Source organism: Crocodylus porosus, unplaced genomic scaffold (genome assembly GCF_001723895.1).
Source record: "Crocodylus porosus isolate Cpor-Errol unplaced genomic scaffold, CroPor_comp1, whole genome shotgun sequence".
NCBI classification, from domain to species: Eukaryota; Metazoa; Chordata; order Crocodylia; family Crocodylidae; genus Crocodylus; species Crocodylus porosus.
Genome location: NW_017728915.1, coordinates 41,199,721 through 41,219,486, shown reverse-complemented (window position 1 = coordinate 41,219,486; position 19,766 = coordinate 41,199,721). Strand labels below are relative to the sequence as shown.

The 19,766-nt window shown below is 50.3% G+C and overlaps 2 protein-coding genes across 2 annotated transcripts; one reads left to right on the top strand and one right to left on the bottom strand.

Moving 5' to 3' along the window:
* The first annotated feature begins 6 nt into the window (after positions 1–6).
* Positions 7–2,943, top strand: TERF2IP (TERF2 interacting protein). Its single transcript, XM_019536127.1, has 3 exons — positions 7–140; positions 863–969; positions 1,697–2,943. The coding sequence occupies exons 1-3, from the start codon at positions 56–58 to the stop codon at positions 2,171–2,173; spliced, it is 669 nt and encodes a 222-aa protein (XP_019391672.1). The 5' UTR covers positions 7–55; the 3' UTR covers positions 2,174–2,943.
* A 5,910-nt stretch (positions 2,944–8,853) lies between these two features.
* Positions 8,854–11,760, bottom strand: CHST4 (carbohydrate sulfotransferase 4). Its single transcript, XM_019536125.1, has one exon. It carries the CDS (start codon positions 11,728–11,730, stop codon positions 10,537–10,539), a length of 1,194 nt encoding a protein of 397 aa, XP_019391670.1. The 5' UTR covers positions 11,731–11,760; the 3' UTR covers positions 8,854–10,536.
* Positions 11,761–19,766: the final 8,006 nt, after the last annotated feature.

Below are 19,766 nucleotides of genomic sequence, written 5' to 3'. Positions count from 1 at the left end.
GCGCTACGTGCGGGCGCGGGCTGGGGCCGGGGCCGGGGCCGCGCTCTGGAAGGAGATGGAGCGCGCGGGCGTGACGCGCCACTCGTGGCAGGCCATGCGCGACCGCTACCGCCGCCACCTGCGGCCGCCCGCCGGCACCGGTGAGCTCGGCCGCGCTCCTCCGCGGGGCAGCGCCTGGGCACGGCCGCCCAGGTCCACGCGGGTGCTGAGACATGCCCGTCCCCTACTATGGGTGCCAGGCACTGAGGAGCGGGCAGGAAGGCGCTGGCGGTGAGAGCAGGGGCAGGCACGTCCAGAACGAGCTGGGGGAGGGGGGTGTAGGCTCCCCCCTGGCTCCGGGACACAGGGCTGCCACTCAGTGACCGGGCAGGCTGAGACGCCACAGGGGAAACTCACAGTCAGCTGTGGCCCGGCTCCACAGTGGAACAGATTAAACGTGCATGTTTGTCACCTTTTCTTCCTGCCCTTCAGGCCCCCTAGTTTCCTTTCTAGTCAACAGTTTCTTCCAAATGACCCACCTTTCAGAAATGGCCCTCCTAGCCCTACCAAGCAGTAGATTATCAGACTCATGGCATCCCACATCCTCCTGCCTGCTACATGCAACTGAAACTAAGCCTAGGATGAAGGTGACCTTTCAGAAGGCAGAGCAGAGATGTACCTTCGTAGACTAGCTAAATAAGATGTGTATACATAGAGAGCAAGCATACAAGCTCTTGTGAGCTGAGCTGGTGCTCTATGTGTAGATCTGATTTAGTTGGTCTGTAAAGGTGCATTTCTACCCTGGCTTTGACTAGCATGGCCAACGACCTCTCTGTTACATTTCAGTCATGCAGCGGGTGCCAATGTGATCTGTCTTTAACAGAACTGTTCGGGAAAGCAGCAGCTGCGATACAAGAGAAAATTAGAAGGCGTGTGGAAAAAGGGGGTAGTCTTTTCAAGGCAGCGAGCCGAGAATTTGAAAGTGATGAGGTATGTGCTTCTGTCAGCTGTGAGCTTTTGAGGAAAATAAACTACTGCCTTTAGTGGCAAAAATCTAAATGCACTTTCCAAGTTTATCATTTATTAAACTACACGTACAACCAGGCAGTTTATTTCCAGGTAGTTAATGAAGTGGCCATCTTTGCTACTACGCTAAACTGTCAGCACTTTAAGCTATGCAGTGCTAGATGAAGCATGTCAAGTGGTGTGGCCATATTACACACAGCTACGTTACAGCTCACTGTGGTGCATCACGTCACAGGAATGTGAATGAGCCTTCCCCTCCCAGTTTGATTCCTGTCCAAAAATACTTTGAGGAACAGAAGTGTGAATAAAAATAGCTCAGCAGTGAATGGTCATCTCGGCCTCAGGTGGCTGTCTGAGCAAGCGGGGGGGGGTTCAGTTACTCTTACCAGCGAATGCTCCTTCAGGAGAGAGCTGCAAAACACGATGACAGTAAGAAACTAATGTCTCTCCCATCAGGTCTGGTTTATGTGCGTATTTGCCTCATGCCTTCCCATTTTTTAAATGTACACGTAGTGTTTTGTCCTCCCCTGTAGATTATGGAATTTTATTGTGTGGGGCAATTGCACTGAGCACTTAAACATCCCTTAGAAAGGTTCATGGCTTTACTCTAGACTTAATAGAACCCCTTCAAGGAATAGCATGCGTGACTGATTTATACTGGAATGACCCCAATTCTCACTCTTGTTCCTAGTCTGAAAGCGAGACAGACCTCCCAGAAGAAATTCCTGGTGAAGACAAGGAGATGATGTCCCCTGAGAAAGCAGGCCCTAGCCAGAAAATGGACCTGAATGACTCTGACTCGCCTCCAGCGGCTGCTGCTACTCGGGACTCCCCTACCCCTGAAACTCAGCCTCAAGGGGAGGAAAGGCCTGCGAGCTCTGGCCCTGCTCCCACCCAGGTGGCAGATGCAGTTAAAGCCATAAAGTACTGCATGGAAGAGCTCAGCATGGATCTGTTGACTGTCACGCAAGCTTTTTTGAAAAACAGCGGGGAAGTGGAAGCCACAGCGTGCTTTTTGAAGACCAGTCAGCGCTTGGATGGGCATCCCATATGGAGCAGAGAAGATGATTTAGAGTTGCAAAAAGATGATGAAAATGTCAGAAGCAAGCTAATAGCAAAGTTTGGAGCTGAGAATGTAGCTAAACGGATTGCATTCAGGAGGACTTAGAGATGATGAGTTGTGGATGTGATTCGAGGAGTCGGGGTTGTTCCAGGAGAAGAGGGAAAAGATTTACCTGAGATTCACAGAAGGAAGAGACTTACAGATCTGTAGGAGCAGCCTTTGGCAGCTGCAGAGAATAATTGCCTACAAATTTCATGCTATGTAAGAAAAAGTCTTGCGCTGTTCAAAAGGAAAAGGTCTATTTGTAAAACTTATCTTTCTGATCCTTTTTATGGGCTTCCACTTGTATACAAGGCTTAGTTTTGCATTAGGTTTTTTGATGAGTACAGTGATGGATAAGGCTGAAAAATAAACTGGAGAGATCCTCCATCTGCCCAGAGCCAAGTGTGGCATCAGAAAATCTGCCCTCAGGTGCTGCATTCCTCATCCACCAGCAGGGGGCAAAACCTGTCTGTGCTACTGCATGGAAAAAGCATTGGGAGGAAGCTAGGAGCCTGCTCCTGCATTTTAGCTTTCTCACCTGCACTGCTGGACCTGGAAAGAGTTCCTTCTCTGTAAGAGCAGAAATGGCACAATTCTTGGACCTGAAAAGGTCCCTTGTGCTCGTGCCAGGCCAAAGTAAACAGGGTCTTGAGATTGATGCAGGACAAAGCAAGAGGCACATGGATCCTCCTACAGTGCTTCCTCTACTGCTATGTTATCTTACATGTGCATGTGCCAAAGTCTCACCTATTTGTTCCATCCAGCCCCTGTGATTCCTTCCAGTAAACAGCAAGAGGGTCAGTCCAGCTGTCTCATAACAGGTTCTAAGCTCATCCTAGCCAATCTTGGGTGGTTTCTTTCACCTTGGGTAGCTACCAGGCCACAGGCAGCAAGTATTTCTGCAGTTACAAGATGTGGGCTTTCTTGACAGAGGATAACATAATGTGTGATTGTAAGTTTTTCTCGCTGCTAGTGCAGGGGTGCTGCTGGGGAGGATTTGTTTGTTTCAAACATCAAGTTACCAGGTGTCAATCATGTTCTGATTGGGATCTTAATGTACATATTTGGACAATCATTCTCTTGGGCTTGTAGTTATTTACAGCACTTGAAAACTGTTGGAATCAAAACTGGTTTCTTGCTACCACCATTGTAACTATTAATATTTGATATGTAAGTGGTCTCAGCCTAGCTTACCAGTTTTGTTGGTTTTCTGGTTTGGTTTGGTTTGGTTTTTTGGGGGGTGTTAATTAAACTTGAAAATTCATAGCAAAAGGTTACTTTTTTAATTCGGTAACGGGACACAAAGAGAGGTTTACTCTGTCAGGCTTTCGACATACAGGTGACTAATAAAATGCCAGTGATTGGTGTTCAGCTCTACAGAGTGCTTAAAAACCCATCTCTTAGTAAAAAGCAAAAGAATGATGACACAAATGCTAAGTTTACACTCCTGAAACTGGTTCCTCAAGATTTCCGAGTGCTTAACTGGAAGCCCCATGCTCTGAAAATAAATAAGGTAGAATGATTAAAAAGAATTGGACCTTGTCTGAGAATAGTAGCTCACGTACCAGGTAGGTTTACATTTCAGAGCTATGAAGGATCGGCATTAAGAAAATAAGATCAGTCACATGCTGCAGGTGAGACCTCTGTTCCCTCCAGCTTACTATCGCATATCTAGTGAAATGCATTATGGCATTACACAATCAATGTGAAGGTCTCACAAGAGAACACACACGCTCTGGAATTTAAGAATGAGGATTAGCAAACTAGTGCCAGAAGCCAGGCAGAAGGACAGTGGAAGCACTGCAATGTACTTTTCTTTCTGCCTTGTCAGTTTGGATGTCTTGCTTGCACCTCGTGGGCTATGAATCAATCCTACCATTCAAACTGTTTAGTCTTTGTACAGTACATTTCACTTTTTATAGCAGGTACAAAATTTCTTCCTGATGCTGCCTTGAACAGATGCTTTTCACCCAATCCTGCTTATAACCCTTTACCTTCCACCTGTTCAAAACCCAGTCCCAAGAGACACTGCTTAAAACCAGCAGCTTGCCACTCTGGGACTTCTGAGCATGCACTCTGGTCTCCTTGCATTCCCCAGGGACCCTTGTCTAATTTGGGCTCAGTAAGAAACAACCAAAGGACTAATAGAACAGGTAGGGAATCGGTAGCTCTGTTTTATCCAACTCAGGAGGTACTTCAATGCCCTGAGGAGTTGTGGGATTTCAGAAAGCAGCAGCCCAAACCCCTGAATATATGGCAGCTTGGGCCAGTTTATTGGATGACTTTCTAAGAAGGTCCTGTCCAACAAAGCAGCCCTGTACTGGAGAAAGCAGAATAAACTTGTCCAGAACTTGCACCACCCAATGGTCTCCTACCTACTGCATAAACATCATTTGCAAGTCTTAGTGCAACAGGCCTGCGCATGTTCAGAAACTAGCTGGATGTACGGATACAAGAGGGCCTGTCAACAGGACCTCACCAGGACTCTTCCCTTTTAACTGAAGTAACAAGTGCCTGCCCCAGGCTTGTATAGGAAACAATCAGCTAGATTCACAAATAGAGGTAAAGCACTCTGCTACCCGCAGCTGAGAGCAAGGTGCAGCCCAGCAGGTACAAAGAGTTTGAGGTCTGAGAATGGGAGTTGGAACAGCCAACGTGCCAAATGAGGAGCCCTCCCAGCCAGCCAATGGAAACAGTGCTGCCCCTCTTGAGGCTCTAAACATAAGAGATAGGTCAAGTTTCTCCACGAATCTAGCTCCTGACCAGACAATACTGTTGGGTCAGTATTATCCACATAATACTGATGGTGACATGGTAGCTAACGCCTCAGATATAGTCAGTGCTGGGGCAAGAAGCAGACCCCAGGATTTCCCAGTTCGCTGTTCTGTTCTGACACTAGTGCAGGAAGGTTAAATAGGCTTAAGCTTAAAGTTGAAACTTTAAAAATGCCACAGGCAGCATTCAGACAGTCCTGATGAGGAATATAGTATATTACCCATGAGCAGACAGAGGTAGTTAGGTATGCATCTCTTGCTTAATCTACAAGGTCAGAACCAGAAGCAGTATGTGCACCTGAGAGCAGTGCTGCACCTCGCTATCCAGTTCTGCCCAGCAGTGTGTTAACCTGTGCAAGTGCCCACCATACAGAGCTAGCATACATAGTATTAGCTCAGGTAGCTCAGCAGCACTGCCTCCCACAGTCGAGGCACACCCTAGGAAATGCAAGTTGCTCTCCACACCCAGTGATTTTTCAGGTGATTTTAGCCTTGGTAAAAGATGAGGGATTGGTTGTCTTAGCTCTTTGTTATCTACTATGGGGAAAGAGTGGCTATGCAGGTTTCACAGTTACCGATTCAGCTCTGGAAAACCCACCCTTGGCTGAGAGAATGTCAGTTTACTTTCAGGTTGTCTACATTCACCCAGGCTGGTAGGCCTTCCAGAGTGCTTCAGTTTCTCTCCAGCCTTGCTTAACTTGTGTGGCTGTTTCAGCTGCTTCTTTTGCTATGTTCCTGCTCAGTCTCATGGCTCAGTAAGAATATTCAGGTTTCAATACCACTACATCCACGTCCACCACTCTGAGCTCTCTCACCAGGAGAAGGCAAGGTGAAATAGCAAAGGGACTAACCACAATAGACAGAAAAATATATCTACCCTGCCTTCTTCACACTAACAAAGCTAGCTGTGTCTCACAATTAAGACAAACAAGCTTAAGCCTCGCAGAAAAAACCACCCAGCAACATGAAAGAAGTCAGATCTAGCCTGGACAGACTTCTTTTGTCTCGCTGTGTCTGTGGGCTCTGGTGCAATGTGTAGCGTCCACACTGGCTCCAGGTATTTCCAGACCTGCTGTATTGCCACCATTCCCAGGGCCTCTGGGCTTCATGTACCGGAACTTGATTGACAGCATCAGTAACTCAGCAAAAGGCAAAGGTGACAAAGTAGTTGCAAAGTTACTGTCAAGGAACAACCTGAAGTGCCATAATAAAATACTAACTATCCATTAGCTAGCAGGGTTATGACGCTTACCAGTGACCACACCTACACAGTGATTATAGTCACGTGTCTGATCAGAACATTTATAATGGAGTGAGCAAGGGAGATTCTAGCCATCTCATGCAGATCAGCTCACCCTAGAAAAGAATCCATCTCTCCCACCCCTTCTCAACCACCCCCTGCCCTGGCTACATCTCTCCTTACATCTATGGCGGAGCTGGCTACCCTGGACCGCTGCAGGTCTGTGGGTAGCCAGTTTGGTGTGTACAGATGGATTCTGGGATCTGTAGCCAATGTCTACAACTAGGACGCATGCCCATAAGTACCGCCAACCTTAGGGCAGAGGACAGCAGGGCTGCTAAGTGCTTACATCCACAACACATGTGGCAAGAGTAGAGTAGCAGCCTGCAAACCCACGTTATTTTGTGGGTTAATGACTTGTAACATAGCTTGAAATTGCCTGCGGTAATCGTCTCCTATGCTTGAGGGGTGCCGGGACTGCTAATGTGCACAGGGCACCTTGACTCTGAACTCGCAGGCCGTGGGGGGTGGAGTGCTGCTTTTGCCTGCTGAATTTTGTAGCCATTAAACATGACTGTGCTCGTTAATTGGGGGGGGTCAAGAGCTGTGCCATTCCAGATGATTTGTGCTGCACTGGCAGGGCCACGGTCTCCCCTCTCATTACTACTGGCCAGGCAGCAGCAAGAGGCTGAACAAAGAACAGCATTAAACTCTTGAATGAACAATGGGGAACTTAACAAGCATGCAAATCAGACCTGCTGGGTGCCAGCAATAAATAAATGTAGAATAATGTGCACACCACCCAGTGTGCCATGTACGCTGTCATGCACTCTACAGGGCAGCTGAAAGGCAACAGGGGAATGCAGCAGGCAGCTGCCTGTATTCTGCCTTGTCCTCTTTTCTCCTCCCACCATGTGCTCCCATGGTGAGGTGTGCTACAGGTGTGCAGAGAGAGGGGACTACATGGCCTGTTGTTCCCTTTACAGTTCCCATCCCAGAGGACAGTGGCCCATCCAGCTCCCATGCTTCTGGTAGCACACAGGACACACTGGAGAAGCAGCAACTTGCTATGCTAGGCCCTGCTGCCTCACTACAAATGCAGAGACTTGCTGTAAAATGGAGCAAGCATGTGGTACATACAACATTGTGCACAGAGACCGCCCCTGTACCAGCACAAGCACCAGAGCTGCCCCTGCCTCACTATCTGCCAATGCCTGCATTAACATGTCATTCACCAGCAATTTGGTTGTGAAAGTTTGTCTTGTCTATGAAAGAGAAGCAGAAACATCCAGAGAAACTGAGACAAGATCCAGAAGCAGGAGAGCCAAGAATAGGATGGGAATAGGTCTCATCATCGTTGGGCTATCTGCTGACTGGGAAGGGGCTTGGAACCAAGAGTCAGGCCCCATCTCAAGTTGCTCCTTTTCTGCTACGCTCCACTGACAAAACCCTGAGTGCTCTTTGTTAATAAATAGGATTAGGTCCAGGAAACACCTATGTCATACGCACACACATCAGTCCCTCAGGAAAATTACTGCTCCTTAACACAACGGGGGGAAGAACAAAACAAAACATCAGTTCTACACCTTTACTCTGCTCTCCACTGAGATAATTAAAGTGAGTTCAACCCAATCACTCTTCTCTGTGCCAAAGCACCACGGTCTTACCAACCTGAGTGATCTCTATTACCAAAAGCACCTCTGTTCTCCCCATCTGAATCATCATTCTTTTCACCAAGCACTGCAACCAGGGGGGGAGGTATAAGACTTAAATGAGTGCCCCTGGAAGCTGGCAGCCTAAGACCAAGTCTCACATGTCATTAAGCTGCTGCACATGGACTGGGTTCTGCAGCTGGGACTCAGAATCAGACATTCCAGCAGCACACATACAGGGATATGTCTGTGATCCTCTGGTCACACCATGAAGGTAACAAGTACTTCTACCCTTCCCAGCACCACACAAAAGATGGCTTCTTGGCTTCTTGGTCTCTCTTATTTCTCCATCACTGAACATTTTTGGAGGATTAGTACCAGCCTCACGGCACTTAGAAACCCTTCTCATGGACCAGGACTCCAAGGTGCTTAAGGTTGAAGCAGCACAGGGGGGAAAAAAAGGGTCCCTGCCCAGGCAGCTTCTAATTTAAATGCAAAAGAAGAGGAACCAGATGGGGCACAAGCATGAGAGCAGAAGGAACAATGAGATGATGCTGGTCAGCATGATGGGCAGAAGGCTGGTATCTCGGCCTGCTGCTGTGCTGCAGGCACATTGCTGGTCTGTCACTTTGAGTGAGGATCAGGGACTAATCAGAGGACTTTGCTAAAAATCTCAAGTCACCATAATGTGCGTGTGCAGGTCTATTGTTATCTTCTCATGGCTGGACCTTAGCCAATGTGCAAAATGGCTGGCATCTCCAGGTCCTGGCTCCCAGGAGTGGGGAGATCCACTGAACATGTGCCTGCTGCCTATAACCTGTGGGTTCATCACACCCTCTCCTCCTTTTAAGATGCAGCACACACATGTCCTATTTCAGTTCAACCTCAATCCCTTCATCTGCCATTTGCAACACATGCAAGCTTTACCTTCAACTTCTGCTCTTAAGGAAGAAGGAACTCGGAGCAAAAGCATCTCCAGTGGTAACTCCTCTGTCTAGACACTCCTGATGCAACAGCACCATGTCATCCAAGCACACTGGCCTTACTATCAACGTAACAATCTTAATGATGTTTTCAGTTTCCTAGTTCTTTTTCTGTGGATTCATGCTTAAAGCCCTCACTAAAAACTTCCCAGAATGAAGGTAGGTGACACAACAGCTACACGCTCAAATTTTCTGCAGTTGTATTACCAGTGAAGATCCTACCTCATGGATCCAGCAGGCGGGCTTCATGTTTCCTCCTTCCCTGGTGATGTGTGAGGCGCTGGCTTCAACCAGTACAGACAGATGGATTTTCTCAGGCCTAGACATAATGTGGAATGCAGAACAAAGGGAAACCACATGCACCTGAGTGAAACCACACTTCTGAATGGCTCTGGTATAGAGCACCCTCCTCCAAACACATTGGGGAACAAAGTCACTCATGTCCCTGCCATATTTCTGACTTGCTGGACTGTGGTGAACATGTTAGTCAGTAAAATTAAACCCAAATGCCCCACAGAGCTGAACATGCCCTGGCACAGGACTCAGTTGAACAGGAAAAAGTCTCTTGCTCTGCTGTTTCCTTCCTCCCCCACTCCCAGCAGCACTGGCATCCATCATTCCCCTCACTCCCTGCCCAGCAGCACCCCTGTGGCTCCACACAGCTTTTCCTATAGCAGATAAGCCATTCCCACCCCAACTATCCCAGTTCTGCTGTGCCTGTGCCATAGGCAAGTCTGGGTTGCAGCAGAAGCCTTTCCTATTCTGATATCTGTACCACACTTAGTGCTATGTGACCTGGGCACTTTCTGAACATCCTCCTGCATGTATTCACATTCTCTGCCTTCACCTTGTATTAACACACCTCAGGTATTTCACTTTAGATAAGCGTTATCTGACAGGGTCTGCTTCCTCAGACTTGAACGCTGTCTTTGAGATCTCCTGGGGGGGGAATGACTTATTTTGGAAAGTCAGAAGACTGGGGATTAATTATTGGGACAAAATTGGCTCACATATCCCAGGAATTAACCACAATATTCCAACCCAGAGAGAAATGAGTTCTCTTTTATTAGTTCAGCCAGGGCTGTTCTGTTGCTTTTACAATACAACACCAGGGGGGAAGTGAACACAGATCCTTTGCAACACTACCACCAGTGCTGATCACCCACGTACAGAGCACGGATCAGAAAAAGAAAAGATCGGCAAAAAAGCTCCACAACCTCAGAAAGTCCCAACCACACAGGTGCCCTAGTAAGAGATATCACCCACAAGAATTTCTTGCCGGCCACAAAACTTGCCTCAAATCCAGTTTGTCCCTCCTTTGGCATTAATGTAATGGAGGCTAGTAGATGCTCACTGTGAGTGACATTCGCTTATGCCTCCCAGTCTCTAGGAATACAGCTCCTGCCTGCAGTTCTGTTGCTGTTTAATGGTGGCCTTGTTGGGATCCTACTTTGCCATCTTGTCCTGCTCCTTTGGAGTTCTGTCCACCCTAATCTGCACTTCTTCGGAGTTCTGTCCCACCCAAAGCAAAGACTGTCAGAAGAACAAGGGCCTGTGTTACTCCATAGGGCTGGGCTGCCCAGGGAACTGCAGTCACTGGTCTGGACTGGGTCATGTGGAAAGTGAACAGTGGGGAAGGAGGTCAGCAATGGGCACAGGGCCTGCCACTCGGCTCTATCCCATGGTCCTTTGCCACCCCCTCCACATGCATGTACATATGCATCACTCACTCACCCTCCCACTCAGTCCTGTTGCAGAGCTGCACATTCTGCGGCTCTCAGCTGGCCAGAGCTGTGGGTGACTTTTCTGTCCTCAGCTCCGGTTTCTGCCTGGTAGGGGGATGCTGAGAAAGCAAGAGGTCCAGTGTCATGTTCTTCTGCTCCTCCTGTGATGCCAGCAGTCGATAGCCCAGCAGCTCCATGGCATCCTTGCACACCTGTTGCAGCTTTTGTATTTTGTGGAAGGGCAGGGATTTCCTCCAGGCCTGAGAGACACTCACTGCATTTCTGGAGCTGGTGTCAAAGGCCTCTGCCCCTAGTCCTTTCCCATGGGTGATGTTGTACACCCACCTCTGCAGCTTCTGCAGGAAGCCGAGTTCTGCAAATTTGTAGAGCTCTGCAGCCTTTTCCAGGGGATCTTTAACAATATCTTCATAGCGCACCAGCATATAGCGGCCCTTGAGAGAGCTGGGGAGAGCCTGGCTGCCTTCTGTATAAATCTGGATGTGGCTTTTGCAGATTTCCTGCATCACATTATAAGGGCCCATTTCTCCCTGGTTGTTCTTGGGCCCCACCACAATGTCACTGTCACGTACCAGTTCAGGCGCAGCCTTCTCACGGGATAGAAATACAGCCCGAGGGTCGCGAACCAGGTGGATGATTCTGAAGTTCAGTGAGGGGTCACTGAGAAGTGGATAAAGAACCTTCAGGTCAAAGAACCGGACCTCCTTGAGGACAACATGGCTATAAAGCCTGCAAGCCTGCTCCACCGTGCTGAATGGGTATTTGCTACAGACAGTCTTGCAGTGAGACTTGGTAATTATGTCACTGTGCTGGAAGGCGTCACATGCAGGTGGGGAGCACAGGGCCCGGCTAGTCTCCCACTGAAACAAATCAGATTTTTTCCTCCCCCTAGACATGTATGCATCAAACACAGACATGTCACAGTGGAAAACAGACCTGACTAGGTCACGCACTGCCATGTGTAAGCTGTGGGCAGTATTCTGATGCATCGTAGTCCACACATGCCAGGCAGGCTCCATCAGATAGAAGACATTAGGATGCTGGCTGAAGAGCTGGCCAGTGAAGGAAGACCCCGATCGCCAGGAGGAGAGGATCAGGATGTGCACCCGGGACGGCTTCTCTTGCTGCAGGAAACTGCTTCTCTGAGGCACAAGGAAGAAGAAGTGGACAAGAGCCACAGTTTGAACTGCCACAATCACCCCGATTACCACCTTGCTAAATGTCAGCATGGCGACTGGGAGCCTAAGGAGACAGAGAGAGAGAGAGAGAGAGAGACAGACAGACAGACAGACAGACAGAGAGGGAATTCATCCTTGTTATTTGGTCAGCAAATACACAGAGAACTCATAAATCCGGAGCAGCACAGCCTGGAGACAGAAAACAGCAACACTTATGCTCTGGGTACATAGAAGTCTGTGTGGCCATCAGTGACTTTTGGATGGCAAATTCAAATTGATGAACACAGATAAAAGGATATAGGGTAGAAACCTCTGTAATGATGCAGAAATAGTTTATTAGCCATTACAATGCATCTGCAACTTTACTGCATTTTATGAGATAGCCAGAACTAATTTTTCTGCCCAGGCAGCTTGGAGAATATAACATGAATTATTTCTAATAGCAAATGCAAGTTAGAAGGCCAATCAATTTCAACCCAGTTAGTTTACTGATGACTATAAAAGTCAAAAATCAATCCACAATAAAGTATGTTACCAGTCCTTGGTCGCTCATGACACTGCAACAATACAAAGGAACTAGTGCAATGCAGGACTTCACACAATCCTGACACTAATTTGCAACATCTAATTCTAGAGTGTTAGTAACTTCTTGTGCGCTTACCCCAAAAGCAGCAAAAAGACCACAATAGCTCACACACAAACCATCCAGGCCTGAGAAAAGAAAGGAAATACACCCTAAGCCATTTTTAAACATAGCTGACAGGGTCAGTTATATAGGGTTTAGCTAGAACTTCAATGCAAGTGGCTGGGCTGGTTTAGTCAGGGATGCTCCTGCCTTGAGCAGGGGGCTGGATCAGATGATCTTATGAGGTCTGTTCCAGCCCCACTTTCCTCTGAGTCTATGATCCTATAAGTGACCATGCATCACAGGAGCTCGGTACACAACCTAGGATAAGGCTTGTGTACTAAAATGCTACATGAGAGGAATGCCAAACCTCACATCAAAGATGGGAACACCCTGAGCCAAAGACCACTTCTTCTGAGTCTCAGACTGCTACTAGAAATGTTCTCTCAGAAAACAAGAAAACAGTTTGATACAGACCTGATTGCTAGGAAATGATCATAAATATTATTACAAAGTTGCTCTTTATGTTTTGTAAAAAAGTCCTAACCCTGAAAGAATGTGAGAAAAGTTCTTTTTAGGGGCAAAAAGGAATATCAGGATGTGTTACCAGAACCACAAGCGGTTATTCATCTTTCAAGTGAACTTTCTTCTACTCTCCTTTACAGTAAAAACCTCAAGCTTACACTTACTCAGAAATTTCTAAATATTGTCTTATTGAAAGCATTTTCTTCTATAGGCATTCTAGGACTTTCAACCTTTAAGAAAAACTCTGATGACAACAAAACATTCTACAGAAGATGCTCGTTGTTTCTATCTACTTTATTCTTCCTTTCAGTGGCACACAACTTGGTTACTCCTTAAATGTTTCAGGTGACAAGCCTTTGTTGAGATTTATCATTGGTAATGTTTTGCAACTTTTTACAACACTTTATTATAAAGTTCCTGATACCATTGTTATGTGACTAGTAAGAAGATGCATGTACAATACAGCAAAAGGTCAAGAAAGCACAGGATGTTTATATTCACTGGGGGAAAGAATGAGTTACCTGGCAATGCTTAAGCAGTTTCCTCTCCAACAGTTGTAAAGGAAAAAAGGACAATTACTTTCCTAAATGCTTAATAATTAAGTTGCAAGACTCTTTGGGAATGACTGTAGCTACACTTTAAAAGACTGCCTTGAGAGCTGGAAGACTTATGGAGAGAAAAAAAAAAAAAACAATAGGGTTGAAGTGATCTTCTGGCTATGATGCAACTTGAAGGAAGTACAGTTTGCACCCAAAAGCTTGTCTAATTCCTCCCCCACCCCCCAACTACACAGCTGGTTCAGCTAGAGAGATCACCAGATAAAAAAATAAGAATTTTAATTCCAGCTAAACAAGGATAAACTTAACAGAAGCATGCTGAAAAATTAGGTAAATAAATTAAAAAATTTATACATTTTGGGTGGCAAAAATTTGCAACGGTCTCCCAAGGGAGGTGGTGCTCTCCCCTACCTTGGGGAGTCTTTAAGAGAAGGCTGGAGAGGCATCTGGCTCAGGTCATCTGGCCCTGGCACTCTTTCCTGCCCGGGGGGGGGTGTCGGACTCGATGATCTGTTGAGATCCCATCCGACCCCAGTATCTGAATCTGTGAAAAAAAGTTACTGCGCCTGAAGGCGAATGCACTGCATTGGAAGTTCTTCTAAATCTATCCCAGCCATGCAGGTGGTCCAATAAAACATGTCACCTACAAAATCCTCACCTAAAACACTAAAGATATCCTGGGAATTTTCTGCTATAACTGAGGGAATTAGACATCTGCTTCATATCCATTAAACAAACTAGGCATGTGCATTAGGCATTAGCCCTCTCCCATTCCTTAAGTGACTGTTTTCATTTTCTATCTAACCTAAACCTATCCTCCTTCAGCTTGTGGCCATTGTTCCTGGTGACTCCAAGGGTTAACACAAGCCATGGTTTTGTGCTCAACCCCCAGCCTGTGGGCCTGATCCAGCCCCCGGCACCAGGTGATCCACTCTATGGGCTCTCCACAGGTCCTAGCATTTGGGGGGGAGCAGTGCGGTGGTGTCACTGCTGCCAAATGTCTGGACGTGTGGAAAGCCCCGGGGGCCGCGGCATGCTAGACAGCGTGCAGCGTGGTGCACGGGACCTCGTCCCGGAGGCGGGGGGCAGTGTGGGGCCTGATTCTGACCGACGGGGGTGGCAGGCGGAGGAGCCCACACCGCTTGTCTGGCCCACAGTGCCAAAAGACAGAGCACTCTTTAACCGAGGCTGTACCTGATTCTTGGCCAGACGTGGACACGCTGGGCCTGAACGATCCTCTTGGCCTCTCACAGCTGTATGGTCGGTCCAACAGAAGACATCCCAAACGCCTTTGCTTCAACAGACTAGAAATGCATGAGGCAAACGTGTGACAAAGACTGTGCGTGACAGCAAGGAGCCCGAGAACACAGCAAGAGGGGACAGTGGGGGGTGGCAGCCATCTTGGGTAGGGGCAGCCCTACCCTCCTGCACACAGGGGCGCTCGTCGGCTTCAGCCCAGGGCGGTGCTGGGGCGCGGCGGCCATCTTGAACAAGGGAACTGCCAGCCCTGCGCCAGGGGGTGAGGGGAGGGCACCCATGTCCCGCCAGCCATGGTGGAGCTGCGGCGGGTGCCACTGACTTGGCCCAGAGAACCACGGGTTTCTTCAGGCCTAAGGGCAGAACAGCTGCAGCACAGCTGGTGCCACCGCTCCTGTCCAGGGACCTAACCGTATCCCCACTAACACAGGGACCTGACATTGTCCAGGCAACGTCCCCCATTTTTCAGGTCCAGACACTGAGGCAAGGCCGGTGAAGCGGCATCCTCAGCTCCTCATGCGCAGGTTTTGCACCGTGGCCACCTGAACCCCCATCCGAAGCTCAAGTCTCAGGGACCCACTTACCATGCAAGCTTCATAGGCACAGATGGAAAGCCACCAAATTCCCCAGTTTTCAAGAGACTGCCCTGGAAATTTGGAAATGTAAGAGGTCTCGGCAGCTCCCTCAGTCCTACCCTGCAAATTTGCCGTGGCCAGACCGCATCTGCAATGCCGGCAGACACCAGCCGTGCCACAAGCCATGCCCAGATTGCACCATCTGTCCAGGAGATGCAGGGAGGTCCCAAGCCTCCCACAGGTGGTTTCTGGATGAGTCACTGTGTCCCAGGGCTGCCAGCAGGAACTGCAGCTGAGCAGCACAAAATCCCCTCTGGGGACTGCCTGCCAGGTCCATGACAGACGGTAGAAGAAACGCTGTAGGTTGCACAACACCTTCCTGGCTCAGAGGAACAGCAGTTCAGGAGCAGGTCACTTCTGCATGGGCCTGCTTGACAGTCTTGCCCCTTCTCCCAGCCCTTCCTTGGTTCCTCAGGGACAAGCCCTAGTAAACTGACCCCTTGCCCAGGTGGCCATTGCCTCACTTGTGGTTTCCCTCCCCAGTTTGATCTGGGAAAGAGCTCCCACTCCCTTGAAATGGTTCAGGCACAGGCTGACCCAGCTGCTGCAGGGCCTTCTCAGCCAAACACAGCGCAGGCCGGTCCCTCCTCAGCTGGGCCTGTGTAAAGAGCTGGCACAGACGCCCTGTGCTGAGCCTCAGCTCCCAGCTCCTGGCAGGCAGCACCACCACAGGAAGGGCCACTACCAAGCTCAGCCCACTGATGTCCCCAGTTGCAAGAGCCACGAGAGGTCTGTGACCCATGCAGACGTTCTCACTGCATCTCAGCACGCCGAGATGAGAGGGAGCTTGCACGAGGGAAAGCCAAAACACAAATGTCTCCCAGACTACTCAGTATTTCCCAAGAGAAAACTGCTTCCCAGGATGCCAACCTACGTGTCTCAGAGGCAACAGTCTCCAAGCAGGCATGTCACAGATACAAAACCTCTGCGATCAAACTAAGTCCCATGGGAAGGAGCACGATGCTGAATCTATAAGCCAAAGCAATAGCAGAGGCCCCAAAAAAGAGAGGATCACGGTCTGTGGACACTACCCCAGGAACTGCCCCAGAGGCATGGGTGCCGACTCTGTGAAGCTGTAGTCAAGGCTGTCCCTGGGTGGGGACTATAGGCATGTTTACGAGTCTGCTTTTCCAGCAATAAAACCAGGTTGGCAAACAATGACAAACAGGAACAGCAAGAAGTGAAAACTTACACAGATGTCTAACAAAGGTCTTGAAACAATCCAGCACCCAGGGCATGCTGGATTCTGTGCCAGGCCCAAGCCTGCCTTCCCATCACACGGCTTGGGAGGGCTGACCATGGACTTCCTGCAGCTCCTACCCTTCAAGCTGTTGAACGGCATGGCCTTGTCCTTCTCCAGCATCTTTCCAGTCCCAGCCCATGTGCTAGTGCACAGCCCTTCACTGACCAGGGCAGGGACTGACACACACACCCCCTCCTCCATCCAGCCCTGACCATGCTGGGGGCCCTCCCACACTACCCCCCGCATCCAGGAGCCCTGTGCCTGCTGGTGCCACACTGGGGACTGCACAGGGTCACTGCCACACAGTTGGTGCTTTCCTAGTGAGCTCCCACTTGAGCAGAATGGGCTGTGGGCTGTGCTCAATTCCTTGGGGCTGCTGGAGCTTGCTGACCGATGCCTGCCCCATCCAGCCTTCCAGCCAGGTGGGGCTTTTGGACGGGAGCCACCAGCGTGGCATGGGTCTGTGGAACACACTGCTGCACTTGGACATACCCTAGGCTTGTAGGGAGAGGGAGCAGGAGCGATCCATCTGATGTTTGTCTCCATCTGAGGTTTAAGCAAAAATAAAACCCAAGACCCTGGGCCTGAAGCTCCAGCCTCAGCCCATCAGGTCTCGATTCTTGTGCTTCCTTTCTGTTCATACTTCATGCAGCTATGCACAGCATGGACCTCAGCACATGGGGATGCACTGAGGGTGCATCCTCGCCCTCGGAGCTCAGCCTGGAGCACAGCTCCAGCCTAGGAGGTGTTTGGTGCTGCTCCCTCTGCAGAGGCCAAGCTGGCATGGGCTCTGTGGCCAGTGCAGCTGCTGCCAAAAGGACTGCTTGCACTTTCCAAGACAAACTAAATACAAAGCTTTGGCTTGTCAGCTCACCATCAGACTTTGGTTAGCTTTCCCACGCGGTGGGGGGGAGCCATTCTGCTGAGTCCTAGAGGCATTGCTATCATGCCCCCCCACAGTGTGTGGGCACCAGAGGTGACCGCAGCACCTCTGCAGCCTTCCCTGCCTGGGGAAGCCAGTCACCATCCCACCCACACCGAGGTGCACAGCAGGGCCCAGATTGAATCTCAGCTGCCACGGAGCATAGCTCCTGCACACACAGGTCAGGGACCAAAAGAATGCAGTGAGTAGCTCTGTATCTCGGCAGTGCCAGGCACAGCTCATGGTCAGAGACAGCACTGGCCACCACTCCATCGCTCCCTGCACTGCTGACTCAGTCACTCGCAGCCTCACCAGGCCTGGCCCTTGCATTCTGGGCCTCTCTGGCAGCACCTGCCTGTTCTCCTCTGCTCTTCTCCTGGGGTCACAAATTTCCACCCTGTGGCCCTGGCCCCTCTCCTGAGCTGCCAAGCATTGGGCTTAATGTGTTCACTACCGTGCAAGCTTGTCTGCTTGTCCCAGGCTCAGAGCCCCCCCCCCCGACTTATTGCCAGCCTTGGCATCCCGTATGCTGTGGATCCCAAGTGTTGGACCCTTGGCATTGCAACACAGGCTGACAGGCACAGCCCCCCTCACCTCAGCCTGGACCCACCACCTCTGCCCCCACCCTGCAGCCTCCACTCCAGTGACTAGGCTCCCTAGAGCCCCCCACCTGTGCACCTTTGTCTGCAACCCAGGACCCCATTGAGCGAGACAAGAGTTACAGCACCCCCTCCACCAGATGCACATGCTAAGGGTGCTGGGCCCTTCCTTGAGGCTGAGCTCTGTGCGCACCAGCACTGAATGAGCCCAACAGTTCTTGATCCATGGCTTCAGTATTCCTCTGCCTGTCTGTGTGCAGGCTCTCGCTGCAGAGAAAAAAGGCCCTGCTTCAGTTCAGCAGTCTGGCACTGAAGTAAGAGAAGAGAGACATGAAATCCCATGACAGCCAGAGCACAAGGAAACCAAGCAACATCCTGCATGGACAAGCACCCTGGAGTCTCGACCTGCCACAGTGGTGGGCATGAGCCTCACTGGGGAAGCCAATTGCCATCAGCCCCAGGCCCCAATTTAAAGGGGGCACCAAGAGAGCAGACCCCAGGAACCCCTCTCCCAGGGCACCCGAACCCAGAGCTATGCCTGTGCTACCACTGGCAAGCTGCCGTGCCCAAGTGCACTCTCTCCTAGCGCAGCGATGGCTTCCGCCTTTCTAGGACTTGTCCACGCAAGGACACGTAGACCAGCCCTGTGGCTTTTGTGGGCACCTGCCAAGGCGCAGCTGGGTGACAGCTAAGATGGGATTTCTGGGCCTGCAGCAAATGCTGGCCACCTGCTCCCACAGCCCCGGGTGTGCCTGGTATCACGGTGCGGTGCAAAGGTCCAGCATACCATGGGCAGGCTCTGCTCTACAGCTGGCCATGATTACTGGAGCTCACTGCTGCCACTGGTGAGCTCCCTCAGTGCTGGGAGCTGGCACCTAACTGCTGATCAGCCTGGTGGTTCTCCCACACTTGGCACCCAACCAGCTTCATTCACTGCGAGTGGAGCATGGGGCCACCACTAGCCACAGAGCAGAGCACAGCTGGACCACAGAGCAGATATGAGGGAGCTTCCCATCTCACTGCTGCCAGCAGAACCACTGGGGCATCAGGACCATGGCCAGGGCCAGGGCCATGGAGATGGGACGAACAAAAAGGACCAAGAAACCCTCTGGAGGCAAGTCCTGGCCTCCTGCAGCTCCACAGAGAACAGGTGCAGGAGAGACACGCCCAGCCCTGCGCCCAGCACAGTTTCATGGGGAGCGCGTTGCAGCCATGGAAAACTCCTGGGGAGACTTGCAGCAGCTTGGAGCATGCCAGACCTTGGCAAAGAAATGCCTGGCAACAGGCAGCCAGGTCATGACCCCCGCAAGACACACACCTGGCAAAGCTGACCCCCAGGGAGAAGTTCCTGGGGGCAGCAGCCTGCAAAGGCAGCCAGGGCCACAATGCAGCAAGCTGCCCGGCCGGCATGTGTTCTCACCCAGGCCACCCCTCACAGCCCCCTCCACAGCCAGTGTCAAGGGCAGCCCATGCCTCCCTGGGCAGGGCTACACAGAGCCTCTCCACAACCCTGCCCCAGCACCAGTGGGTATGCTCCAGCACTGTCTGCAATGGGCAGTCCTGCTCTTCTGGGGCACAGGCAGTCACCGGTGTTTCATAGATTCATAGATGCTAGGGTCGGAAGGGACCTCAATGGATCATCGAGTCTGACCCCCTGCATAAGCAGGAAAGAGTGCTGGGCCTACATTACCCCAGCTAGATACACATCCAACCTTCTCTTGAAT

Coding starts and splice junctions, on each gene's coding strand:
- TERF2IP (XM_019536127.1), top strand. CDS start 56: ATGGAGCGCGCGGGCGTGACGCGCCACTCGTGGCAGGCCATGCGCGAC. Junction 141..862: donor GCGGCCGCCCGCCGGCACCG/GTGAGCTCGGCC, acceptor TGTCTTTAACAG/AACTGTTCGGGAAAGCAGCA. Junction 970..1,696: donor GAGAATTTGAAAGTGATGAG/GTATGTGCTTCT, acceptor TCTTGTTCCTAG/TCTGAAAGCGAGACAGACCT.
- CHST4 (XM_019536125.1), bottom strand. CDS start 11,730: ATGCTGACATTTAGCAAGGTGGTAATCGGGGTGATTGTGGCAGTTCAA.